Source organism: Dermochelys coriacea, chromosome 1 (assembly GCF_009764565.3).
Source record: "Dermochelys coriacea isolate rDerCor1 chromosome 1, rDerCor1.pri.v4, whole genome shotgun sequence".
NCBI classification, from domain to species: Eukaryota; Metazoa; Chordata; order Testudines; family Dermochelyidae; genus Dermochelys; species Dermochelys coriacea.
Window position 1 is genome coordinate 101,003,363 of NC_050068.2, and position 27,797 is coordinate 101,031,159.

General features: G+C 45.5%; 1 protein-coding gene and 1 long non-coding RNA gene across 3 annotated transcripts in view; one reads left to right on the forward strand and one right to left on the reverse strand.

Annotated features, from left to right (window-relative positions):
- NALCN (sodium leak channel, non-selective) overlaps nucleotides 1-27,797 on the reverse strand; it is a 389,689-nt gene that overhangs the window by 150,061 nt on the left and 211,831 nt on the right. For both annotated transcript variants that reach the window (XM_038386658.2, XM_038386660.2), the window contains exon 11: nucleotides 5,255-5,386. In XM_038386658.2, the coding sequence (XP_038242586.1) occupies nucleotides 5,255-5,386 (132 nt within the window). The remainder of the gene's footprint in view (nucleotides 1-5,254; nucleotides 5,387-27,797) is intronic.
- Nucleotides 16,659-17,658, forward strand: LOC122457988. Its single transcript, XR_006277799.1, has 2 exons — nucleotides 16,659-16,861; nucleotides 17,531-17,658. It is a non-coding gene; the product is annotated as an uncharacterized LOC122457988 (long non-coding RNA).

Sequence of the window (27,797 nt, forward strand, 5' to 3'; positions counted from 1 at the left end):
TTCACCAAGGGGGAAAGACCCTGAGAATTCTAGATTCTCTAGGGGTGCACTATGACAGCAAGAGGTCTGGGAGCCCTGCAGCCTATGGGAAGCACTAGTAGGAAAGAGCTAGGAAACCTGGAAATCTTCTACAGGTGTGGCCAGCCCTAACATATTAAAAAGGAACTGCCCAGTAATGGCATGTTACTATGTAAACTATTGTTACAGTGGGACCAATCAGTGCAGGTCTACTCCAAAGATCGGGCTGGCCCCTCCGTTGGTAGTGACAGTCAGGCTGGAAGGAACTGTAGTTAAGGATCTGGTAGACTTGGGGTTCAGGTACACCTTGGTTCAGGAAAAGCAGATTAGGGCAACTAGCCTGAACTGACACCTCCCAGTATACGTCTCTTATGTACATGGAGAGATCCGAGTCTACTCCACGGAAGACTTTGGGCTGGAGGTACAGGCCAGAGACCTCAACTCTGAGTCGGCATAGTCAAGGACCTGCTGTGGCCTGTAATCTTGAAGACTCTGGATGGGTTACTCTTCCCTCATGCAGGAAAGACCAGGACAGTGACCTAGGACTGAGAGGGTCCTAGCCTGGCTGGGAAGGAAAGCAGAGAGGCTGGGAGCCAGGGTAAGGAGACCCCAGAAAAGATCCCCGAGATGAGACCACAATGCCCAAGACATGAGGAACCCACTGAGGAAGTGCCAACAAGAGTTGGACCAGGCCAATGTCTCCTGAGGGAAAGTTATTAACCAGCTGGTCTGGGTAGAGCAGAAGTTGACCCGGGTACAAGTGGAAGCAAAGAGGCAGACGGAACAATGCTTGGATCTGCAGGAAGCATTGGCCCAGGCCCAGAGGGAGAAGGCTTAGAGGGCACATCAGGAATACTATATAGACCCAGAGAGAGACCTGGGCCCAGCAGGGTTCTGTGGGAACTCAGTATTAAATACCCAGTATGCTAACAAGTACAGAGGCCCAGACAGAATCAACCTAGCAGAAGGAGGTGAAAGAAGGGCTGGGGTAGAGAACAGGACCCTTAGCTAGGGAAGGGAGTAGCACAGGCAGGATTTTGTGAGCTCTTTCCTAAGAGAGGATGACCTGGCGAAATGACTGGAGGCATCAGAAAGGGAACTGGAAGATCTCAAGTTCAAGAATGAACAGCTGACTGAAGATCTCCAGTTCACTGAGAATGAACAACAGTGCTTGCTCCATGTGGTATATGGTTCTGACACAGATGCTCAGCGTATAGAGATCCTGAAGTCCAGAAGATGAAAGTGAAGAAAGGGACTGTGGACACACTCTCCACGTAAGAAAGACCTGGGAAAGTAGACTCTGAGAGGCCAGGGCAGAGACTGGCTAGAGGCTCTCTAGACAGAGGGAGAAAGCCCTGATTGAAAGGGGAAAACGATTAATAACACTCTCTAGGAGAAGAGACCTGAGAAAAGGACCCTGGTAGATCAGGGCACAGAGACAATTACTAGTAGCTCTCAGACAGTGAGATTTGGGAGGGAGAAGACCCTGCTAGAGTGGGGCAAAACATGAGGTAAGAAGAATTATCCTGTATAGAACTACCACCCCAATCCTGTTGGGGAGGAGAGGACTGTGACAGGGTAGACTAGGCTCAGAAGGCCCTTGCTGGAGGCCTAAGTATCCTGCTACATCCATTCCATGAAAGGAGCACTAAAGGAGTCCTCCAAGCAGCCAGTCAGGGCCCGGAGGCCATATAAAAAGAGCTTCAGAGACCATCAGTTCTTTGTTGGAGCTAGAGGAGTACAGCTTGTGCTCCTGGCTGGCCAAAGGGAACAGCAGCACTACTGAGTGACTAAGAGCTCCTGGCTGGCCTAAACTTAGATCAGCCTTGAGGTAAGGATGAAGCTTTGGTGAAGGCTGGGGCTGTGGGGAATTGGCCTAGGGAATTGAAAGCAGTGTAGTGAAAGGTTATGGGGCTTGTGATGTGCAGAAAGTCAGACTAATTGATCATGATGGTCCCCTCTGGCCTTAAAGTCTGAGTCTACAATACTAAGTGCCTTCCTAAACTGGGACCAATGCTTGCAGACTGACTACTCCGCAGCGCAAGTCCTACCTACGCTGATACCGCTATTCCCAGAGCTCTGAAGCACTGGCTACACATTTGGCTCTGAGGTTGTGGGATACCACAGGCTCAGGGATGAGGGTGAACAATGCTGCCTTGGCTCCTCTCCACTGTCAACTCTTTCAGGACTTTGGGTTTTGGTACGCCATTTTATTTTTCTTTGCTCCCATCTTTGCCTCACAACTGAGGGAAGCTTACAGCTCACAGAATTTAAAAATGTCAGATATTAATTGTGGATCTAATATAGCAAGCATTGATAATGGAAACCAATTAATGAAATAGTTACCCATAAACTATTTAATTATGCACCCAAGTTTCAAATGTAGGTGTCTTATTTTAGGCACTTAGGGCTAGTGCCAAAAATGGACATGAGCATCTAATTGTCACTTCAGGCACCTAAAGTGCACATCACTGAGATCCTCAAAACCCTTCTGAGCTGCTGCCTAACCTTGGAGGTAACTAAAATGCCTAGTGCTCTGAGTTTCCACTTTTAAAAGCTCCCTAGCTGTGTACGTTTCTGCCAGTGAGCATGCACACAGCTGCCTCAGTCTAGGCACCCATTCAACTGGGCATTCCCTGTGGATTCTAGCCTGGATGGAGTTCTTAGAGAATACCTAAACCCATATTAGATGGCTGGAGGAGGTAGCTTCACATATAACCTTTAGCACAGTGATTAGGATACTGACTCAGGATGTAAAAGACCTGAGTTCAGTTCCCTCCTTGGCCTGATGTAGAGCAGGGATTTGAACTTGGGCCTCCCACCACTCAGCCATGTGCCCTAAGCTATGGCACAGTCTGCTGTGCATGTGTCCTGTTGAAAATGGTCCAATGTGTATAAATGCATTGGGCTAGAGTGAGAATGAATGACTAACTCTGGACCAATACATTATTCTATAGCCCAGTGGTTAGGGCCCTCCAGTGAGGGGTAGGAAACACAAGTTCAGATCTCTGCTCCACATGCATCAGAGGAGGAAATTGAACCCAGTCTCCTACATCATGGGTTTAGGCCACTCCCCTCTTCAGTATTTCCAATTGGCTAGCTTAGGTGGCTGAGTGGCTCCCCACACAGCATGCTAGCTCTTTATGGATCCCATTCTTAGGAATCTAACTCTCTACATAGACCCTAAGCAACTCACTCAGGGCTGTGGATTCCAGTGAGTGACAAGGCACCTCAAAAGTAAGAGTTGGTAGGTAAGATCCCATGGGAAGCAAGTCTAAGGGGAAAACTGTTTAAGAGTTGGTAGTTCTTCGAAGAGACAATAAGGGCACAAGAGCAAACTATCCCACTGTGTAGGAAAGATAGGAAGTATGGTAAGAGACCACCCTGGTTTAACTAGGTGATCTTCAATGATCTGAAACTAAAAAGAGTCCTATAAAAAGTGGAAACTAAGTCAAATTACAAAGGACGAATATAAGCAAATATGACAAGTATTTAGGGATAAAATTAGAAAGGCACAAAACAAGATTAAATTAGCTTGAGACATAAAGGGTAACAAGAAAACATTATACAAATGCATTAGAAGCAAGAGAGACCAAGGACAGGGTAGGCCCATTACTCAATGAGGGAGGGGGAAAAACAATAGCAGAAAATCGGGAAATGGCAGAGGTGCTAAATGACCTTTTTTGTTTCAGTTTTCACCAAAGGTTAGTAGCAACATCTAACATAGTGAATGCCAGTGAAAATGAGTTAGGATCAGAGGCTAAAATAGGGAAAGAACAAGTTAAAATTACTTGTACAAGTTACATCTCTTCAAGCCACCCAGGTGAAATACATCCTAGAATACTCAAAGAGCTGACTGAAGAGCTATCTGAGTCATTAGTGATTATCTTTGAGAAGTCACGAAAGACGGGAGAGATTCCAGAGGACTGGAAAAGGGGCAAATATAGTGCCCATTTATAAAAAGGGAGATAAGGACAAACCAGGGAATTGCAGACCAGCTTAACTTCAGTACCTGGAAAGATAATAGAGCAAATCAAGCGATTTGAAAACACCTAGAAGATAATAAGGTGATAAGTAACTGTCAGCATGGATTTGTCAAGAACAAATCATGTCAAATCAACTTCCTTTGCTTAGGTTTCTTTGACAGGGTAACAAGCCTTCTGGATGGGGGGGAAGTGGTAGATATTTTGACTTTAGTAAGGCACCACATTTCAGGAAAGATGTGGAGAAATTGGAGAGAGTCTAGAGAAGAGCAACAAAAATGATTCAAGATCTAGTAAACACTACCTGTGAGGGAAGAATGAAAAAATGGGGTTTATTTAGTCTGGAGAGAAGAGAAGACTGTGAGGGGGCATAACGATTTTCAAGTACATAAAAGGTTCTTACAAGGAAGAGAGAAATAGGACAAGAAGCAATGGGCTTAAATTGCAGCAAGGACAGTTTAGGCTGGATATTAAGAAAAACTTCCTGTCAGGGTGGTTAAGCACTGGAATATATTGCCTAGGGAAGTTGTGGAATCTCCATCATTAGCAATTTTTAAGACCAGATTGGACAAATGCCTGTCAGGGATGGTCTAGATAATACTTAGTCCTGTCATGAGTGCATGGGACTGGACTGGATGACCTCTCAAGGTCCCCTCCAGTCTTATGATTGCAGAATGCCAGCAGCATTTAATTATCCAGCCACCTACAAAACAGCTCCTTTTCACCCTTTCATCATTCCAAAAGCACAGCCTCCGCCCTTTCCAAAACCCCTATAGAATAATTTTTTCTGTATCATGCCCACAATGTCACCAAATTCAGGTTATTTTGAGTACTGTTCAGGCTATACTTAAGAACAAGATTACAGTTAAGTATGTGCTTAAGAGCTTTCCTGAATAGGGATGCTTTCCAAGCATGCTTTCCAAAGTATGTTTATTTGGTTTGAAATAAAAACAAGCTAAATTCTTCTGTCTGCACTCAAGTTGCTTTTTTATCAACAGATCAGCCATGCATTGCCTGAAGAGGTTGTACTCAAGCCTCAGTTCATTACCACTGACATTTTGTTTGAGGAAATTACCTTTCAGAAGGCTGTAGTTTTTTTTAAAAAGGGTTGTCAGACAGGAACTTGAACAATTTGCAAAAAAATCTCAGAATGCTTAAGGGAATAAAGAAATGACAAGTTGCTTGACATTCACATAGTTTGTCTACTGTTTTCATCTTGAAAACTATCTGGATAGCAAGCCCAGTAAACTCACCTCAGCTAGGTAAAATTCATCATGCTGTCTTTTGAAAGACTCTCCTTTGTAGTAATTACTAGCAGCGACAATGACATCCACAGCTACCATGCTCAGTATGAACATATGAAATATTGATGACCTCATCATTTTCTGTAGAGGGAAAAACACAAACAAGTTGTCTTTTCTTTTAAAGAAGTAAAACTCTATAATTGAAATGTGTACACAATAATTTATTTTTATAACTTGTACTCAATCACAATAATATATTGTGCAAAACTTCATAAACAAATTGTAAATCACTGTTTATCTTATCGTCAAATATATCATTTTACTCAAACTGGTTTATATGCAATGTCATTTTTTCAATTATTTCCTCATCAACTTTTATAAAAGTTTCATTGTTTACTATTTCCATTATTTCAGTACACTCTTAAAACACTTAGCTATATTTATTTCTAGCCATTTTTCCCTTTGTGAACATTCTTTGATTTTAGTATGGCTATAACTGTTTCCTTGTTTAGGTGCCAGCATTATCAATATATGTCAGCCTAGCTCAAATGATACTAGTTACTACAACGTGCCTAGCAGTGACAGAGCAGATATTCCATAGTCCTTTGGGGCTAGTTTGTAACCTTGCTCTCTTCCATGAGCAAGGGTGACTCATAGCTTATTCCCCTCTCTTTTGGCCAGTTCCTTGCACTTTTTCCCCACAACAGGAGCCATAATCTGAATAAGGATTGTGACAACCTAGGCTTCTGATTTCCAGAAGAATTAGACAGTTTTTATTCCTAGATACTTTCAGATTGATGAAGCAGTAGATTCTGAAGCTGGTTTTAGAATGTATAGGGCCTTTTCCCACAACTTTTACAATACTGAAGTTACAAATTGTACCCAAACTACTTCCCCTAAAAGCTTCAACATGTTTGAGCAAAAGTTAAGAGAATAAAGACAAATGTACTTTAAAAGACCATGGTGCTGAGTTGCTGTTGTTGAGTACCTTCCATGATAAATTCCTTCAGTACCAAAAGATGGAATTATGGCTGCAGTTTATCAACAAATGTATTGCTGCCAATAAAATTCAAATTAAATAGCCAAATATACTGATATATAAAATCACTCACAGACCATTCCTATATTAATTGTTCCAATAGAATCCAAGAGCCAAACTTTCACATATCCTTCCACACACAATCACTTGAGCGTGCAGTTGTTACACTATCACTTTTTCCCACACTGTGGAATTTATGCTTGTAAAACCTATTTTCACAAACTAACAACTCATCAGTTGCTGACATGTAAATGTTATTGCACATTGAGTTAACACAAACAGGTTGATTCAATTTGTCCCCAAATTTGTTTCTAAAGGTAGCCAGTACTGAATTTCAGGTAAAACCTCACTATGTATAACACAGCCTGCTAGCCTTCCCTACCTTCTTTTAAAAATGTCGTATGGCTGGATTTAACTTGCTTAAAAAACAGGTTCCCCAAAATCATTCTACATCTACACTTTTCTACTAAAGCACCCCTGCCTCAGTTTCCCTCTACTTCAGCTCTGGGACCCTTAAATCAAACTCCACACTCCTCCTTGGGGATGGATTTATTAAAATAACAATCGATCTCAAAATCTTCATCACATCCAGCCAGTAAAGAGAGTCATTAAAAGAGCCAGAGGCTGCATGAAGACAGCAGCAGTAGGCCTATGGGCACTAGAGCAGAAGCTGGCTGCAAAGGAAAGGCCAGATAACATCAGCCTGAGAGCTGGATGGCTATAGGGAAGCTGTAGCCATAGCAGGTGGATGGTGCACAGCACAATGCCCAGCAAGCAGGAGGCATGGGGGCAATTACATGTGCACAGGAGGAAGATGGTGCCAAGGAAATGGTACAGGCCTCTTGCTATTTTTACACCCCTGTTCTGGACGGCCATCTGGGGCTGGGTTGGGAACTGTTGGTTTGATCTTTTACTGTAACAAACTTTTTGTGCCTAGATATTTGTGCATTTTTGTTTCTGGCAGTCCTACTAATACAAGCGACTACTTACTCAGAATCAGAGAGTGCTAATGGGACCATTAATCGACTATACCCCATAGAGTTTAGTGCCTATGGTGCCCCTTTTCAACTAGATCGGCTTGTCAAAGTTTGGGATACTGGAGATGTTCAAATTGGATGTAGAAATTCATGGGGTCTGGTATTTTATTTGTTGCAATCTTGTTTATTTACAAGGAATGTACAAAGTCTCCAGTCTCTGACCACAGAAGGAACCAAGAACAAAAAGAGCAGTTTCTTATCTTACAACCCTCAAGACTCTTTAGCTCACACCAGACCAAAAAGCACTCTCTCCAGCATTTTTCAAGATCAGGTTATGCTTACAAGCTCCTGCTTGGCACTCATGCTCTCTCTCTCTGTACTCATTGGTTCTCAGTTTTTGTGTGATCTCCCTTCATATATGCACACACACCCAACCCAAAACTATACTCGGCAAAAAGCTTCTGGACAGGTTCATATACAGATTTTGTTTCAGGTGTGGGGGTTATGCTTACAATTACGTTAAGTGAAGGGTGAGTTCACACTGATCAATCAATCTCAATAGAATTTTCACTTAACCCATAACAAGATTTTCTCCGACTCATAAGACCTGGAACTCCAACAGTGCTTGCCTGCAAGCTCATGATATATCCAGCATCCTACCAGACACCCAGAGCACTCACAGTGACACTATACAGTAGAGCCAGTTTTACAACATTTCTTAGAGTTACAATAGTATGGCTTAGGGTAGGACTGTAGGGGCTGGGAACAACTGATATTTATAGGCAGAATAACAAACTACTGTATGAAAGGGAATGTATGCGTCAGGGAAGCCTGGCTGTTTAAAAATAGCCGGAGCCTCGCGAACCAGCTGAGCGGCAGCGAACCAGCGGGGACAGCAGAGCAGCTCACAGCAGGAGTTTGCCTGGGACTGGTAAGTATCCGAGTGTGTGTGTTTGCTTGCTGAGGAAGTATCCGAGCGTGTGTTTGCTGGGAGGGAGCCTGAGTGAGTGTCTGATTGGCTGCTAGCCTGCAGGGGGCGGGCATTAGGGTGTCTGTGTGTTTGCGTCAGGGAAGCCTGGCTGTTTAAAAATAGCCGGAGCCTCGCGAACCAGCTGAGCGGCAGCGAACCAGCGGAGCAGCGGGGACAGCAGAGCAGCTCACAGCAGGAGTTTGCCTGGGACTGGTAAGTATCCGAGTGTGTGTGTTTGCTTGCTGAGGAAGTATCCGAGCGTGTGTTTGCTGGGAGGGAGCCTGAGTGAGTGTCTGATTGGCTGCTAGCCTGCAGGGGGCGGGCATTAGGGTGTCTGTGTGTTTGCGTCAGGGAAGCCTGGCTGTTTAAAAATAGCCGGAGCCTCGCGAACCAGCTGAGCGGCAGCGAACCAGCGGAGCAGCGGGGACAGCAGAGCAGCTCACAGCAGGAGTTTGCCTGGGACTGGTAAGTATCCGAGTGTGTGTGTTTGCTTGCTGAGGAAGTATCCGAGCGTGTGTTTGCTGGGAGGGAGCCTGAGTGAGTGTCTGATTGGCTGCTAGCCTGCAGGGGGCGGGCATTAGGGTGTCTGTGTGTTTGCGTCAGGGAAGCCTGGCTGTTTAAAAATAGCCGGAGCCTCGCGAACCAGCTGAGCGGCAGCGGAGCAGCGGAGCAGCGGGGACAGCAGAGCAGCTCACAGCAGGAGTTTGCCTGGGAGTTCGCCTGGAGCGAGCCCAGTGAGGCTTACATCTTGCCAACGTCTCTGAGGAAGCTCCGTAGTAGGTAGGTGATATGGAAGGGGGGAATTCAGCTGTTGTGACCTGCACTGGATGTGCCATGTTTGTCTTTCTTCCACAGGACAGAAGCGACTTTGTCTGTACAAAGTGCAAGCTGGTCTCCATATTGGAAGAGAAGATTGAAGGTCTGGAGCAACAGGTAACGACCCTGCGTTGTATACGAGAGACTGAGGATTTTCTGGACCAAACTCAGGATAGCCTTCTAGGGGCACAAAGCTCTAAAGATGTAGAGCAGGTTGCACAGAGGAGCCAAGAGGCCAGTGAAGAAGCTTGGCAACATGTGACCTCCAGAAGAGGTAAGCGGAATGTCCGGGTTCCAGTAACACAGACACAGGTAACTAACCGCTTTCATGTTCTCTCCACAGGTACCAATGCGGAGAGTGGACCAGATGATATGTCTGGGGGGAGAAAGCGGAAGGAGACTCCGCTGGTTGGGAGGCATGAGATGCGATGTCCTGAGGTTGGAGGTTCCACGACCACCACTCCCAAGAGGAGAAGGCGGGTGGTGGTGGTCGGGGACTCTCTCCTCCGGGGGACTGAGTCATCTATCTGCCGCCCTGACCGGGAAAACCGAGAAGTCTGCTGCTTGCCAGGGGCTAAGATTCGTGATGTGACGGAGAGACTGCCGAGACTCATCAAGCCCTCGGATCGCTACCCCTTCCTGCTTCTCCACGTGGGCACCAATGATACTGCCAAGAATGACCTTGAGCGGATCACTGCGGACTACGTGGCTCTGGGAAGAAGGATAAAGGAGTTGGAGGCGCAAGTGGTGTTCTCGTCCATCCTCCCCGTGGAAGGAAAAGGCCTGGGTAGGGACCGTCGAATCGTGGAGGTCAACGAATGGCTACGCAGGTGGTGTCGGAGAGAAGGCTTTGGATTCTTTGACCATGGGATGGTGTTCCATGAAGGAGGAGTGCTGGGCAGAGACGGGCTCCATCTTACGAAGAGAGGGAAGAACATCTTTGCCAGCAGGCTGGCTAACCTAGTGAGGAGGGCTTTAACTAGGTTCACCGGGGGAAGGAGACCAAAGCCCTGAGGTAAGTGGGAAAGCGGGATACCGGGAGGAAGCACAGGCAGGAAGGTCTGTGAGGGGAGGGCTCCTGCCTCATACTGGGAATGAGGGGCGATCAACAGGTTATCTCAAGTGCTTATATACAAATGCACAAAGCCTTGGAAACAAGCAGGGAGAACTGGAGGTCCTGGTGATGTCAAGGAATTATGACGTGATTGGAATAACAGAGACTTGGTGGGATAACTCACATGACTGGAGTACAGTCATGGATGGTTATAAACTGTTCAGGAAGGACAGGCAGGGCAGAAAAGGTGGGGGAGTAGCACTGTATGTAAGGGAGCAGTATGACTGCTCAGAGCTCCGGTACGAAACTGTGGAAAAACCTGAGTGTCTCTGGATTAAGTTTAGAAGTGTGTGCAACAAGAGTGATGTCATGGTGGGAGTCTGCTATAGACCACCGGACCAGGGGGATGAGGTGGATGAGGCTTTCTTCCGGCAACTCACGGAAGCTACTAGATCGCATGCCCTGATTCTCATGGGTGACTTTAATTTTCCTGATATCTGCTGGGAGAGCAATACAGCGGTGCATAGACAATCCAGGAAGTTTTTGGAAAGCGTAGGGGACAATTTCCTGGTGCAAGTGCTAGGGGAGCCAACTAGGGGGAGCGCTTTTCTTGACCTGCTGCTCACAAACCGGGTAGAATTAGTGGGGGAAGCAAAAGTGGATGGGAATCTGGGAGGCAGTGACCATGAGTTGGTTGAGTTCAGGATCCTGACGCAGGGAAGAACGGTAAGCAGCAGGATACGGACCCTGGACTTCAGGAAAGCAGACTTTGACTCCCTCAGGGAACAGATGGCCAGGATCCCCTGGGGGACTAACATGAAAGGGAAGGGAGTCCAGGAGAGCTGGCTGTATTTCAAGGAATCCCTGTTGAGGTTACAGGGACAAACCATCCCGATGAGTCGAAAGAATAGTAAATATGGCAGGCGACCAGCTTGGCTTAATGGTGAAATCCTAGCGGATCTTAAACATAAAAAAGAAGCTTACAAGAAGTGGAAGCTTGGACATATGACCAGGGAAGAGTATAAAAATATTGCTCGGGCATGTAGGAAAGATATCAGGAGGGCCAAATCGCACCTGGAGCTGCAGCTAGCAAGAGATGTCAAGAGTAACAAGAAGGGTTTCTTCAGGTATGTTGGCAACAAGAAGAAAGCCAAGGAAAGTGTGGGCCCCTTACTGAATGAGGGAGGCAAGCTAGTGACAGAGGATGTGGAAAAAGCTAATGTACTCAATGCTTTTTTTGCCTCTGTTTTCACTAACAAGGTCAGCTCCCAGACTGCTGTGCTGGGCAACACAAAATGGGGAAGAGATGGCCAGCCCTCTGTAGAGATAGAGGTGGTTAGGGACTATTTAGAAAAGCTGGACGTGCACAAGTCCATGGGGCCGGACGAATTGCATCCGAGAGTGCTGAAGGAATTGGCGGCTGTGATTGCAGAGCCCTTGGCCATTATCTTTGAAAACTCGTGGCGAACGGGGGAAGTCCCGGATGACTGGAAAAAGGCTAATGTAGTGCCCATCTTTAAAAAAGGGAAGAAGGAGGATCCTGGGAACTACAGGCCGGTCAGCCTAACCTCAGTCCCTGGAAAAATCATGGAGCAGGTCCTCAAAGAATCAATCCTGAAGCACTTAGAGGAGAGGAAAGTGATCAGGAACAGTCAGCATGGATTCACCAAGGGAAGGTCATGCCTGACTAATCTAATCGCCTTTTATGATGAGATTACTGGTTCTGTGGATGAAGGGAAAGCAGTGGATGTATTGTTTCTTGACTTTAGCAAAGCTTTTGACACGGTCTCCCACAGCATTCTTGTCAGCAAGTTAAGGAAGTATGGGCTGGATGAATGCACTATAAGGTGGGTAGAAAGCTGGCTAGATTGTCGGGCTCAACGGGTAGTGATCAATGGCTCCATGTCTAGTTGGCAGCCGGTGTCAAGTGGAGTGCCCCAGGGGTCGGTCCTGGGGCCCGTTTTGTTCAATATCTTCATAAATGATCTGGAGGATGGTGTGGATTGCACTCTCAGCAAATTTGCGGATGATACTAAACTGGGAGGAGTGGTAGATACGCTGGAGGGGAGGGATAGGATACAGAAGGACCTAGACAAATTGGAGGATTGGGCCAAAAGAAATCTAATGAGGTTCAATAAGGATAAATGCAGGGTCCTGCACTTAGGATGGAAGAATCCAATGCACCGCTACAGACTAGGGACCGAATGGCTCGGCAGCAGTTCTGCGGAAAAGGACCTAGGGGTGACAGTGGACGAGAAGCTGGATATGAGTCAGCAGTGTGCCCTTGTTGCCAAGAAGGCCAATGGCATTTTGGGTTGTATAAGTAGGGGCATAGCGAGCAGATCGAGGGACGTGATCGTTCCCCTCTATTCGACACTGGTGAGGCCTCATCTGGAGTACTGTGTCCAGTTTTGGGCCCCACACTACAGGAAGGATGTGGATAAATTGGAAAGAGTACAGCGAAGGGCAACGAAAATGATTAGGGGTCTAGAGCACATGACTTATGAGGAGAGGCTGAGGGAGCTGGGATTGTTTAGTCTGCAGAAGAGAAGAATGAGGGGGGATTTGATAGCTGCTTTCAACTACCTGAAAGGGGGTTTCAAAGAGGATGGCTCTAGACTGTTCTCAATGGTAGCAGATGACAGAACGAGGAGTAATGGTCTCAAGTTGCAATGGGGGAGGTTTAGATTGGATATTAGGAAAAACTTTTTCACTAAGAGGGTGGTGAAACACTGGAATGCGTTACCTAGGGAGGTGGTAGAATCTCCTTCCTTAGAGGTTTTTAAGGTCAGGCTTGACAAAGCCCTGGCTGGGATGATTTAACTGGGACTTGGTCCTGCTTTGAGCAGGGGGTTGGACTAGATGACCTTCTGGGGTCCCTTCCAACCCTGATATTCTATGATTCTATGATTCTATGATTCTATGAAAGCACTGGATTCACAAAGAAAGACCCATTCAAAGGACACTCTGATGACTTCATTGCAAAGCAAAAAACAATCTTTCAGACATCAGATGAGACCCTTCAAGTTACAGGGCCAAATTAAAATGTGCCATAAATTGGGGCAACTCATTGATATCTGTGTGTGTGTATAGTACTAATTCAGTTGCTCCAATCAGCATTCACACAATCTTGTAATTTACACTTAATGGCATGTAGTTTTCTTCTGACTTAAAATAACTGCCAGAGCCTGAGGATAACACTTCACCACCAGATTTTAAAAGGCAAGTTTTTGTATTTAAGTAAGATCTAACCCTCTCAATCCACAAACACAACTGCCATTGGCAGCAATAGTTGGCTTGAATTCTGAGTGAGGATAGTTATGCAGTTCTTAGGGGCAAGTCAGGTTGGCATCTTCTATAAAACAGGCACAGCTAGCATCCACTATAAGTACACCCTGTGAAACAGATCTCAGAAGCTCGCAACATTCTCCTTTTAGGTTTTGGAGTCTGTTGGGGCACAGGGGTCCACCCACATGTATCACAACGTAGGCTCAGGGTCTTGCATTGAATTTGTTTGGAGCATTTGAGGAAGTTCCTTTCAGACTTCTTTTAAAGTAGAAGTCTGAATGAAGTACTGTTTTTCACTTGTAAAAATGTTGACCTATTTGTTTTTTTTGTTTTGTTTTTTACCAGGGCTATAATAAAAGCAGGTGGGGTGAAATCCTGGCTCCTTTCAAGTCAATAGCAAAACTTCCATTGACTTCAATTAGGCCAGCATTTCACCTCTGAAGTTTAAAGTTGAAATTTAACAAAGGTATAGTCCTCACTGAGAAGTTGTGATGTTGCTTGGAAAACAGTTGGCAGAAAGGATGAGATTACAGTAATCAATGCAGGAAACGAAGGCTTGTAAGTTTTAGAAATGTGGAGGGAGTAAAAAAAGTTGCGTGTTTAAGATAGCATGTGGATGTGTGGGTCTTCAGAGACTGGAGCTGAAGATGATGTCAAGGCAAGAGCCTGAGGGAGGTGTTGCTGTCTGTGATGACAAAGAATGGGATAAAGAGAGGAGAACTTGTGAAGAAAGATTAGGAATTTGGGGCCATTTTAAGTTTTGACATAAGAAAGCCTCAAGAAGATGTTAAAGAGACATGCCCAGGTGAGCGATTGGACAATAGGATACAGATCAGGAAGGGAGTGGTAGATTTGTGACTGACTGCTGTAAAGATATTAGTAAAAGCCAGATGTCTGGATGAGTTCACCTAGGGAAAGGGAATAGACGTAAGCCAAAAACATGGGAAGTGGAAGAGGCAAGGGTCAGCAAATGAGATGCTGAATCAATGATAAGAGGAGTAGGAGGAGGAGAAAGAGGAGAGGATGGAGTCACAAAAGCCAAGGGACAGTAGGATGTTAAAACTGGGGGTATGATCAGACTTGCTCACCTGCTTTTTCCTATGAGGCTCTAATTCAGTTCACCTTTTCTTCATTCTCTTCCTCTGCCCCTGCCCCAGATTTCTGTCAAGGTAGGAGTCAGGCTGAGTGTAGCTGAGGGGCACGTGCCAGGAAAAGACCCCAGCACCTAGTGCTCCCACTGAGCCCCGGTAGGCGGCACCAAGAACAGGGAACAGCAACCGGACTGGCAGCACAGTTCCACCAGGGGAGGCAAGGGGAAGCATGCTGAGTCCCGTCCTTTCCTCACCTCTAGCCATAGTTACCATTGCTTGACAGTAGATGTCTGGAACCTGCTCCGGTCCACACTGCGCCAGCAGCAGGAAAATGATGGGAGAAGTAAGTGGGGAAGGAGCTGTGAGGGAAGTGGGGGCAAGCTGAAATGGGTGTGGGAATGCATGGGGAGTGGGAAAGGGGCCAGAGGTGACACGTGGGGTTCTGCCCCATCAGAATCTTTAAATTGTGCTTCTACCCACCCCCCCCCCCCCAAGAGTATGTGTCATCCCTGGCTGAGGATTAGGCCCAATGTTTTTGCATTTAAAATATGTTTGAAACATTATGAAATTTGGTACTTTTTTTAGTAACATTTTAAATATGATTGGCTCTATTCATAGCTATATATGTTGTATACTGGTATATGACTGAAGTACCATACGATATTCATTTGATTTAATAAATACATGATTAACATATAGATGACATAAATTTAGTGTACCTGAACCAGTTATATATTCTGATACATTTTATGTTAAAATTATACATAAATGATATATTTTACAAAATATATGGCTACATATACAATAAATATTTTTCAATAACCCATATTTATTGGCCCAGACTTGACCACTATAGCTAAGCTGCAAAACAGGATCAGTTACAATGTCTTGCTTTCATATTCTCATACCTCTGTGAAAAATTCATCTTCAGTCACACATGGGGACAGATCCAGTTAATAGGCCTGTGGAAATTTACCCCAGCTGAACATTTATTTCTTGGTCTCTGTCCAAATAAGAATTCATTGTGTTTGTACAATCTAGCACTATGGAGTCCTGGTCTATGACTGGTGCTCCTCAGTGCTACCGCAACACATACATACTAGAAATATAATAATAAATATTATTAATACTATTTATAAAGCTTGAACAAAATCCTTTCAGCAGTTTTTATGTTCAGCAGTAGTGCAGAAAAAAAAGTTCTCCATTTTAAACAAGTTATTGTCACACTTTATTTCCCCTGTACAGCAACTCAAAATTATCTGAACTCAAAAACACAGCATTAAACTGGTTTTCCCCCACAAACATTTCAAACCAAAATGTTGGGAATGTTTGGTTTGAAATACTTTGCTCAAAATTTTTGAGGAAAATTTCAAATGAAATGTCAATGGCAGTTAGGCGCCTGTCACTTCTGTCTTCGTATACAGTGTAGTTGTAGCTGTGTCGGTCCTAAAGCATTAGGGCATGGCTACACTTGTGAGTTTGAGCGCATTAGAGCAGCCCAGTGAGTTCTAACTCTCGACGTGTCCACGCTGGCAAGGCACGTAGAGTGCTCTGACTCCTTGGCTAGAGCGTTTCTGGTACTCCACCTCGGTGAGTGGAATAACGTTTGATGCACCTCCGCTGGAGCTCCGCAGTGCCAGTGTGGATGCCTTGGTCTGTTAATGCACTCTGATCGGCCTCCAGAAGTGTCCCACAATGCCTGTTCTAGCCACTCTGGTCATCACTTTGAACTCTACTCCCCGTCCTCAGGTGACCAACCATCAGACCTGCCCTTTAAATTCTCTGGGAATTTTGAAAATCCCCTTCCTGTTTTCTCAGCAAGGCGTGGAGTGCTCTCAGTGAATCTTTCCAGGTGACTATGCCTCCACGCACCAGGCGAGCCTCAGTATGGAGCAATGACGAGGTGCTGGACCTCATCAGTGTTTGGGGGGAGGAAATTGTCCAGTCCCAGCTGTTCTCCATCCATAGGAATTACGATCGATACCTTTGGGCAGATATCAAGGGACATGATGGAAAGGGGCCATGACCGGGATGCACTGCAGTGCAGGATTAAAGTGAAGGAGCTGCCCACCGCAAATCCCACGAGGCAAACAGCCGCTCCAGTGCTGCCCCCGCGACCTGCCGTTTCTACAAAGAGCTGGACACAATACTTGGGGGTGACCCCACCTCCACTCTGAGGACCACCATGGACACTTCAGAGCCCAGTCCAACAAGGCAGGAGGAAGAGGAGGAGCAAAGCGGGAGTGAGGGTGCTGAGGAAAAGGAAGACACCCTGGCATCCCTAGATGCATGCAGCCAGGAGCTGTTCTCAGGCCAGGAGGAAGGTAGAGAGTCGTAGCGGACGGTGCTTGGGGAAGGACAAACACCAGAGGAGGTTCCCGGTAAGTGGCTTTTATTTTGGGAAGGAAAATTATTCGGTACAGGCTCTTGGGGCGCGGAGGGTTAGGGTTGCATGCATGCCTAGATGTGGACTAGGGCGTTGATGTGTTCTCTCACATCGCAGTAATCGGCCTCAGTGATCTCTTCAAAGGTCTCATCCAGAACTTGGGCAATGTGCTTGCGCTGGTTTTGTGGGAGAGCCACTGTGGTCCTTGTCCCAGTCAGGCTAACTTGTCCATGCCACTGTGCCATGGGGGACGGGGGGACTATTGCTGCACACAGGCAAGACGGCATATGAGCCAGGATAGAAGCCGCATTGCAGTAGAAGACCCGCCCTTGCTTCCCAGGTCACCATCAGCAGCGAGATATCTTCCAGGATGAACTCTGGAAAATGTGGGGACAGTGTTCAGTATAGAGGCCCCCTGCCGCTGTTCGCTCTCCCCAAGGCACAAAAACCCAGAGGACAGTACAGCCATGAAAGAATCAATCCCCCTTGCCCCTGTGCTTACTTACCATTTTGGGGCTCCCGGGGGTTATGTGCGCTCACTTTGGGACAGGCAAATTATGCCACTGTGTAGACTGTGCTTGCCCTCCTTAAGTACAGGGGAATCATTGCTCTGTCTGGTGTGAACAATGCTGCCTCTGTTAAGTGTTGCATTTTGCCTTTACAGATGCAACCTTGAGATCTCAGCCGTCCTTGTTATCACCGGCTGAGAGGCTGCAAAGACTCAGGAAGAGGCCACGTAGAAGCAAAGAGGACATGCTGCATGAAGTCATGCAGCACTCCCTTAATGAAAATGAAAAAGTGCAGGAGTAGCAGGAGAGTGAAATGATGGTTCGCCAGCAGCATGTGGATCACCGGCACCAAAGCACAGAGTGGCTGATAAGCATCATGGAGAGCTAAGCAGACTCAATCCAGGTGCTTGTAGCCATGGAGATGGAGCATTACCGCCCCTCCCCCCCTGCAGCCCTTGTCCCCAAACTCTTTCCCTTGTGCCACCATGTCACCTCCAACCCACTTTCCCCAACATCCGGGTTCTTATCGCCACCAGCTGCCTGTAGCTTCACCACCCAGCCCTGAAAACTATGACCCTTACCCACTGCACTCAACCCTCATCACCATGCAGTATAGTCATCCTGCAGTGCAGCACTCATTGCACAGCACTCCAAACAAGAAGGCTGAGTATGATAACAGGACATATGCAAACCTGTGATTGTACCATTCCCCACCCCACCCCCTTGCCCTTTGTGTTTCCCAAGCAGTTGTTTCTTTTCAATAAATGCATTTTCTTTTCATTAAATAGATTTTTTTGCTTTGAAAACATTCTTTATTATTGCATAACGTAAAAGATACCTTAGCCTAGGAAAACAACAGGCACTGCAAGTCAGTGTATCATATGTAGCAAACACAGATTCCTACTAACATTGGAACCACTGCACTTCACTCCCGTGCAGGGCACCAGACAGTAATGGTGGCTTTCAGTCTCAAATTGCTCCCTCAAGGCATCCCTAATCCTTGCAGCCCCACGCTGGTCCCTCCTAATAGTCCCACTCTCTGGCTGTTCAAATTCAGCCTCCAGATGTTGAACCTCCGAGTTCTATGCCTGAATGAATCTATGAATCTTTCACCCTTCCCTTCAAAAATGATACAGAGGGTACAGCATGCGGATATAACTGTGGGGATGCTGTTATCGGCCAATTCCAGCTTCTCATATAGAAAGCGCCAGCGGCCCTTTAAATGGCCAAAAGCACACTCCACAGTCATTCTGCACCGTCTCAGCCCTTGTTGAACCACTGCTTGCTGCTGTCAAGGCTCCCTGTGTAGGGTTTCATGAGCCATAGCATTAAAGGGTAAGCGGAGACTCCACGGATCATAATGGGCATTTTGACTTCCCCTATGGTGATCTTCTGGTCTGTGAAGTTCGTCATGCACCTTTCTGGGCCAGCCTGCCTTAATGTCAATGAAACGCCCACGGTGATCCACAAGACCCTGGAGAACCATAGAGAAATACCCCTTCCGATTAATGTACTCTGAGGCTAGGTGGGCTGGTGCCAGAATTGGAATATGAGTTCCATCTATTGCCTCTCCGCAGTTAGGAAACCCATTTGTGTAAAGCTATCCACAGTATCATGCACTTTACCCAGAGTCACGGTTCTTCTGAGCAGGATGCAATTAATGGCCCTGCAAACTTGCATCTACACGATTCTAACGGTTGACTTCCCCACTCCAAATTGGTTAGTGACCGATCGGTAACTGTCTGGGGTTGCCAGCTTCCAGATTGCAATAGCCACCCACTTCTTCGTCGTCAGGGCAGCTCTCAATCTCATGTCCTTGCGCTGCAGGGTGGGCGTGAGCTCCTCGTACAGTCCCATTGAAGTGGCTTTTCTCATCTGAAAGTTCTGCAGCCACTGCCTGTCATCCCAGACTTGCATGACGATGTGATCCCACGACTCAGTGCTTGTTTCCCAAGCCCAAAAGTGCGATTCCATGGTGGTGAGCATATCCGTGAATGCCACAAGCAATCTCGTGTCGTATGCATTACTCGTGTCGATATCATCTTCAGAGTCCTCACTGTCACTTTGGATCTTAAGGAGTAACTCGACTGCCAAACGTGATGTGCTGGTGAGACTCGTCAGCATATTCCTCAGCAGTTTGGCTCCATTCCCACAGATCAAAAGGGAAGACAGAGCACGCAGTACAAAAAATCTTGAAAGATGGCGTCAATTGTGGACGGAAGCAGAGAGATTGCTGGGATGCGAACGGATGCATCATGGGGCGTGGGGACAGGCTCCAGAATGCCCCTCACCCCCTTCCCTCAAGCCACAACGTCAGAATGGGAAGAGGTGCTCTGTGCAATAGCTGCCCACAATGCACCGCTCCCAATGCCACTGCAAGTGCCGCAAATGTGGACACGCCAGTGCACTTGTAGCTGTCAGTGTGGACAGACTGCAGCGCTTTCCCTACTGCACTCTGAAGGCTGGTTTAACTCAAAGCGCTCTACATTTGCAAGTGTAGCCATGCCCTGAGACTGACAAGGTGGGTGAGGTAATATATTTTATAAGACCAACTTCTGTTGGTGAGAAAGACAAGCTTTCAAGTCACACAGAGCTCTTCTCCAGGTCTGTTGAAGGAATTCCTCCCAGTGTAAAAACAAAACATTAGGTGTAACAGATTGTTTAGCACAAGTAGTTAGCACATATTGTAAGGGATCATTCAAGGTAGAGTGACCCATTAACACCTCTGCAGTCAGAGGACAAAAAGAAGGGGGTATCTTCATCCTCTAACAGATGGTTTAAACTCCCTCATAGATTTTCACCACAACTTCAGCCACCAACACCAATCCATTGAAGTCTCTCTGGAACATTCCCACACTAACATCAACTCCTTCGACACCACAATCAGCTTCAACAATGCAACCCTACAGACAACCATACACAAGAAAAGCATGGATCACCACACCTACATTCACAGATCCAGTAACCACCCCAAACACACCAAGAAATCTGTTATCTACAGCCAGACACTCAGATAACACAGAATATGCTTCAAGGAGAAAGACCGGGATATACACCTTAAAATGGCATTCACCAAAGAAGAACACTCCACCAGAGAAGTAGATCACATCATGCAATAGGCCACTCAAATAACCCAAGAGAACCTGCTTCAATACAGAAATAAAACCCCCTCTGAAGTGATCACACCTCTAATTGTCACCTACCGCTCCCTCCTGGAATCCATAGAGGGTATCATCAATCAACTTCAACCCTTCTTGATGGGGACCCTATCCTGAAAGGAATCTTTCATGAACCTCCACTTCTGGCCTTTAAACAACCCCACAACCTCTCCAAGCTCATCATCAGAAGCAAACTCCCCACAGAACAGGACACAGCAACTAAAAGTGGCACCAGACCCTGGAAGAATAACAGATGCAAAACCTGTAGAAGCCGTGTTAGTCTGTATTCGCAAAAAGAAAAGGAATACTTGTGGCACCTTAGAGACTAACAAATTTATTAGAGCATAAGCTTTCGTGAGCTACAGCTCACTTCATCGGATGCATTTGGTGGAAAAAACAGAGGGGAGATTTATATACACACAGAGAACATGAAACAATGGGTTTATCATACACACTGTAAGGAGAGTGATCACTTAAGATAAGCCATCACCAGCAGCAGTGGGGGGAAAGGAGGAAAACCTTTCATGGTGACAAGCAAGGTAGGCTATTTCCAGCAGTTAACCAGAATATCTGAGGAACAGTGGGGGGTGGGGTGGGGGGGGGAGAATAACATGGGGAAATAGTTTTACTTTGTGTAATGACTCATCCATTCCCAGTCTCTATTCAAGCCTAAGTTAATTGTATCCAGTTTGCAAATTAATTCCAATTCAGCAGTCTCTCGTTGGAGTCTGTTTTTGAAGCTTTTTTGTTGAAGGATAGCCACTCTTAGGTCTGTAATCGAGTGACCAGAGAGATTGAAGTGTTCATTGCTGGCACATGATGGCATATATCACATCGGTAGATGCGCAGGTGAACGAGCCTCTGATAGTGTGGCTGATGTGATTAGGCCCTATGATGGTGTCCCCTGAATAGCAACCACACACCACACAACAGAACCACCAACCCAGGAACCTATCCTTGCAACAAAGCCCATTGCCCATTGCCAACTCTGTCCACATATCTATTCAGGGGACACCATCATAGGGCCTAATCACATCAGCCACACTCTCAGAGGCTCGTTCACCTGCACATCTACCAATGTCATATATGCCATCATGTGCTAGCAATGCCCCTCTGCCATGTACATTGGTCAAACTGGACAGTCTCTACGTAAAAGAATGAATGGACACAAATCAGATGTCAAGAATTATAACATTCAAAAACCAGTTGGAGAACACTTCAATCTCTCTGGTCACTCGATTACAGACCTAAGAGTGGCTATCCTTCAACAAAATTTTCAAAAACAGACTCCAACGAGAGACTGCTGAATTGGAATTAATTTGCAAACTGGATACAATTAACTTAGGCTTGAATAGAGATTGGGAATGGATGAGTCATTACACAAAGTAAAACTATTTCCCCATGTTATTTCTCCACCCCACCCCACCCCCCACTGTTCCTCAGATATTCTGGTTAACTGCTGGAAATAGCCTACCTTGCTTGTCACCATGAAAGGTTTTCCTCCTTTCCTCCCCCCCCCCCGCTGCTGGTGATGGCTTATCTTAAGTGATCACTCTCATAGATTCATAGATTCATAGATACTAAGGTCAGAAGGGACCATTCTGATCATCTAGTCTGACCTCCTGCACAGCGCAGGCCACAGAATCTCACCCACCCACTCCTATGAAAAACCTCACCCATGTCTGAGCTATTGAAGTCCTTAAATCATGGTTCAAAACTTCAAGGAGCAGAGAAGCCTCCCTCCAGTCAACCATGCCCCATGCTACAGAGGAAGGCAAAAAAAACCTCCAGGGCCTCTCCAATCTGCCCTGGAGAAAAATTCCTTCCCGACCCCAAATATGGCAATCAGCTAAACCCTGAGCACATGGGCAAGATACACCAGCCAGATACCCAGGAAAGAATTTTCTATAGTAAATCAGATCCCATCCATCTAATATCCCATCTCAGGGGATTTGGCCTATTTACCCTGAATATTTAAAGATCAATTACTTACCAAATCCCATTATCCCATCATACCATCTCCTCCATAAACTTATCGAGTAGAATCTTAAAACCAGATAGATCTTTTGCCCCCACTGCTTCCCTTGGAAGGTTATTCCAAAACTTCACTCCTCTGATGGTTAAAAACCTTCGTCTGATTTCAAGTCTAAACTTCCTGGTGGCCAGTTTATACCCATTTGTTCTTGTGTCCACATTGGTGCTGAGCTTAAATAATTCCTCTCCCTCTCCTATATTTATCCCTCTGATATATTTATAGAGAGCAATCATATCTCCCCTCAACCTTCTTTTAGTTAGGCTAAACAAGCCAACACTCTCCTTACAGTGTGTATGATAAACCCATTGTTTCATGTTCTCTGTGTGTGTATATCAATCTCCCCTCTGTTTTTTCCACCAAATGCATCCGATGAAGTGAGCTGTAGCTCACAAACGCTTATGCTCTAATAAATTTGTTAGTCTCTAAGGTGCCACAAGTATTCCTTTTCTTTTTGCGAAAACCTGTAGACACATCTCCACTGCTACAATGATCAACACACCTTTAAAGATCCATGGATCCAGGGGTGAAAGTGGGCTGGTACCATGTACCAGTAAGAAGCCAGTACCGGCCCATATGAAGCCGACATTAAAGCACTTTAATGTCATTGCCCCTTCCCCCGCCCGCCGGTGGCACTCACAAAGCAATCACTATACATCTGACCTGTCAGTCCTCATTCTTACTTACACAACACTTTCATAAGATGAAGCTTAAATTCGTTGCTCTGCTCTACACCAACAATCATGAACTGAACAGAGATACTGGATTTATGGTTTATTATAACTATCTGTAACCCATTAACACCCTCTTTTTGTCCTATGACTGCAGAGGTGTTAATCAGCCACTGTACTTTGAATGGTCCCTTACAATATATGCTAACTACTTTTCATAAATGGTTATTAACCTTTCTGTAACTGCTGTTCTTCGAGATGTGTTGCTCCAATATAGGTGTGCATGTGTTCCGTGCACCGTTGCTGGAAGACATTTTTCCCCTAGTGGTATCTGTCGAGTTGGATCGGTCCACACACTGGCCACTGAGGAGGAATCTGCCACTGGACCGAACCCCATACTGGCGGGACAAGTCCCTGGGTCTCATCTGTGGGGTGTCTGTGATCCATGTTATATCCATTCTCTCATGAGGCATATGACTCTACCTGCAATTCTGAGCCAGAGGACCTGCTCCTAGGTGACCAGGGTGGCACCATGACCCAGGGTGCTGAGAGACCATGCCTAGATGGGGAATGGTGTCTCCGAGGAGAGCGGTGCTGGGACAAATAACGGAACCGCCATGGGGAGTGATGGAGAGCAGCGCCCCGACGACAAGCAGTACCGTGATTGTGAGTAGCACTTTGGCAGGGAGCGTCGTGGTGACAGTGATCAGCATCTGGAGCGTGACCAGTGCCGGGAACGAGACCAGCAGTTGGACCGCAACCGGTGTCTAGGTGTGATACCACGTCGCTGCGGTGAATGTGGTCTTGGTGCCGAGTCCCCCAATGATGAGTGGGAAGGAGGAGGGCTCAAGACTGGTGCTTGCCCTCTTGTGGCTTGGATCTGCGGTGCCCGGTTCATCCCCTGCAGGCTTTGTCTCAGGGATGGCAGTGCCAGGAGACTCAAGAGGCTTTGCGCCGCCTCGTACACCTCTGGCGTCTATGGCGGTGCTAGGGTCATGTCCCCCTCTTGGCTCACCCTATGCAGGAAGCCCCTCAGTGCCGGACTCAAAAGTTCCCCTGCTGGGGCAGAGTCAATGGTGCCAGTTGAGTCACCTCCAATCGAGAGTGGTCCATCATAGATTGCGCTCTCTCAACAGTCTCTCTTGAGTGGGAATGCCCCCAATCAGACTTCTTCAACTACTTCTTTGGCACCAGTGATGGGGATTGGTGCTGTGTTATCGGTGCTGCCTTCCTTGGTGCTGGAGAAGTGTGCCAGTGCTGGAAGGACAATGCTCGAGAGCTCAAGCCATGCTGGGTGTCCTGAACAGACACCGGAGTGCTCCTGTAGAGGAGGTGCTCGGTACCGGATCCGGTTGCCACTCTAAAGCGGGGCGGAGTGCCTCCTCCATAAGTACAAACTTCAATTGATTGTCTCTCCCTTTTTTGGTCCTCAGTTTGAAGTTCTGGCACTTATCTTGAATATGACCCTCTCCAAGCACTTTAAACAGCTCTCGTGAGGGTCACTAACTGACACGTGCTTGCAGCATGCCGCACATTGTTTGAAGTCCTGGGACCGAGGCATGCCCCATGGCCCGGTGCTTACCGACTATTAACTACTAATTATCACTCTACTTATGCTAACAATCTATTTACAATTATCTACTATCTATTTACAGAAAGAAGAACACTCAAAGAATCACTTGTTGAGCAAGAGATAGGAGCGTTCCAGTGACTGCCACAGACAGAAAGAAAGAACCGAGAAGGGAGTGGGCTGGCAGGTGCCAATACACCATGCTATGGAGGCACCACTCCAGGGGATACCAGAGACAACCCAATGGATACCACTAGGGGAAAAAAGTCTTCCAGCAATGGTGCACACAACACAGGCACGTCTGTGTTGGAATGGACATGAGCAACACATCTCAAAGAAGAACAATCTGTTCTGCCTTACTTTTTGCTTTGACGCTGGGAGTTCCTCTCCCAGACCTGAAGAAGAGCTCTGTGTGGTCAAATGCTTCTCTCTCACCAACAGAAGTTGGTCCAATCAAAGTTATTACCTCACCGATCTTGATATCTGTCTTTGGGAATATCTCCTCATTCATGTTTTAGTAACAGCCGGCTGGGGTCAGAAAGGCCTGAATCTCGAGTTCAGGGCCAGATTTTCAAGTGTTCAGTACTCACAATTGCAAAGGCCCAATTTTCAAAAGAGCTCAGGACCTATTTACTCACCTAAGTAAGGGACACATTTTGAAAAGTGTTCAACACCATAAGTTCCCATTGTGAAATTCATAGCCAGATTGTAGAAAAGGGATCAGCACTCAATATACTGAGCTCTTTTGAAAATCTGGCCACTAATTTTGGTGTGTAAATGATTGCTGAGCTTTTTTGAAAGTCTGGCCCTAAATCTATGCCCAAGTTTGAAAAAGAAAAAAAACCCAACCAATACTGGTGGCATGGAATTTTGGCTACAGACTGGGGTCCGACTCATTACTAAGCCAGAAAACCTATGTTGATATTCAACTTCTTATTTATGACCAGATTTTCAGAAATGCAGGCATTTTTTCATGCTTTTGACTTGTGCGTGAAAACTCCAATATGTGCATATAGTCCTTATTTGCATGTGTGGAGGTATACTTGTCTCTGTAAAAATCAGATTTGGCACATGCATCAGAGTTTTGTATGTTCAAGGTTAGGCACATGAAAGTGAAGTGAGAACTTCTGCATATGCATTTTGCTAATCAGTCTCATAGCCAGGAAAAAAAAAAAAGATTTTTCTTTTAATACAGCTGATATGTTGCTGTATGACCCCCAACTGTTGTGTTTTCTGCCTTTTTTCTTTTAACTTTAACATTTAATTAACACAGTGTTTTATTATTATAATATTAAGTTCCAATTTTATACTATTTTAGTATACTTTCACTTTTGATTATATAGTTATGTACTTAATTTTATATACGTAATATTAAATATATAATCAAAACTGAAAATATACTATAAACATTACAAAATTGGAACTTTTAAATATATAATTTGTGTAAGCATCTATGACACTTATTTTTATTGTACGATAAATAAATAAGCTGTGCTTTTTCGTTTTCTTCCATTGTGTCTCTGAGTTCAACGACTTGCCTGTCATGAGTATTATTTGTGGTAAGCAACTTTCCTATTGGTCTCTATAAGCCAGGCCATGCAATACTCCTAGGAGATCAATCACATTTTTCTCTCTCACATAACTACTGTGTCTTAATTTATATGTTCCGCACCAAAGAATTTTTATTTGGATTTAGACTCTCAAAATGACTGAACTTCGTGATGACTTAATTGTACAATGCACTCCTTTTGCACCTCCCTGGTAATATATGATTGTGAGGATTAACAGCTATGTAAGCCATTTGAAGTGCGGTATAAGTGAAAGCATAATATACAATTGAGCTTTTAACATCACTTTGGATCACCAGATCAGCAGTGTGTCATTTGGATTACAGATTTTTTAGAATAGAAAATGTAGTGTGCAAACTTGAAGGAGACCTATGCCAGTTTTTGTTGTTGCTTAACTTATTGACCTTATTGAACTTATTGATTCAGCCCTGAGGTGAATTTTTTTTAACTATTTAGGAATAGGACGAAAGAAATGTTCTGATGTTGTTGCCAGACAGTTGCATGAGAGAAGAACTGTCTATAATGTCTATAATGTCAAATTGGATTTAAGGTTAGCTGTACAGTTGCTAGTTAGGTGCCTTGTTGCTGCAATCAGTCATCTACAACAGGGAAAAGATTCCTGCATTTACTGTCAGTTACTTTTGAATATAACATCCAGGATGACAATTTTCACTGTCTAGAAGACAAATTGTGCAGCCCACAGCCTTCAACGGAATATATATCCAATATGCCTAAAAGCCAATGCTTGACATAGCTTTAATAAGCTGAACACTCTCAACATTTGGAAACAGATAGGGGAGTTGAGCATCTGCAATGTGATTGCACTGGCTGATTACATAACATAATTTACACTAGCTGGAATGGTCCCTAACGGACCATTCTGCCATCCCAAGATAACTACAGCAGTGTGCTCTGGCCTTACCTCCTCCCATCCCCTATAAGGAGGAGGGAGAGTGGGTAGCATAAAGCTGGCTTTAGCTCTATATCACTGAGGAATTCCTCTACAACAGGGGAATTTGACGTAGCCCTTTTGCACAACTGCAGCAGCACAGAGGGAACCAAGGCTGGGTCAAGGATCAGGCATCATATGAACTGCAATCCCTTTTCATAACAGGGAGAGCTAAGGATGGAGTTTCACCCTTGACTCTGGATTGCATTTCTGGAGTTAATTTTTATTTCAACACAGTAATTTATATGAAAATATTTATAATGAATCATTGTTCAAAGTGCTGTTAAACTAAGATCTGGTTGGCTCAGTGGATATAGGATATGGAGCTTTTTACTTAGATGACACTGGTTTGAATCTGGCCAGGTAAGTAGTGTTCAACTTAACCATCTAATGTCTACGTGGAGACTTGTTTAAAATGAGTTGGGTGCTTTCAGTCCAGTTCCTATTAGGTAGAAATCCAAATTCGATTGACAT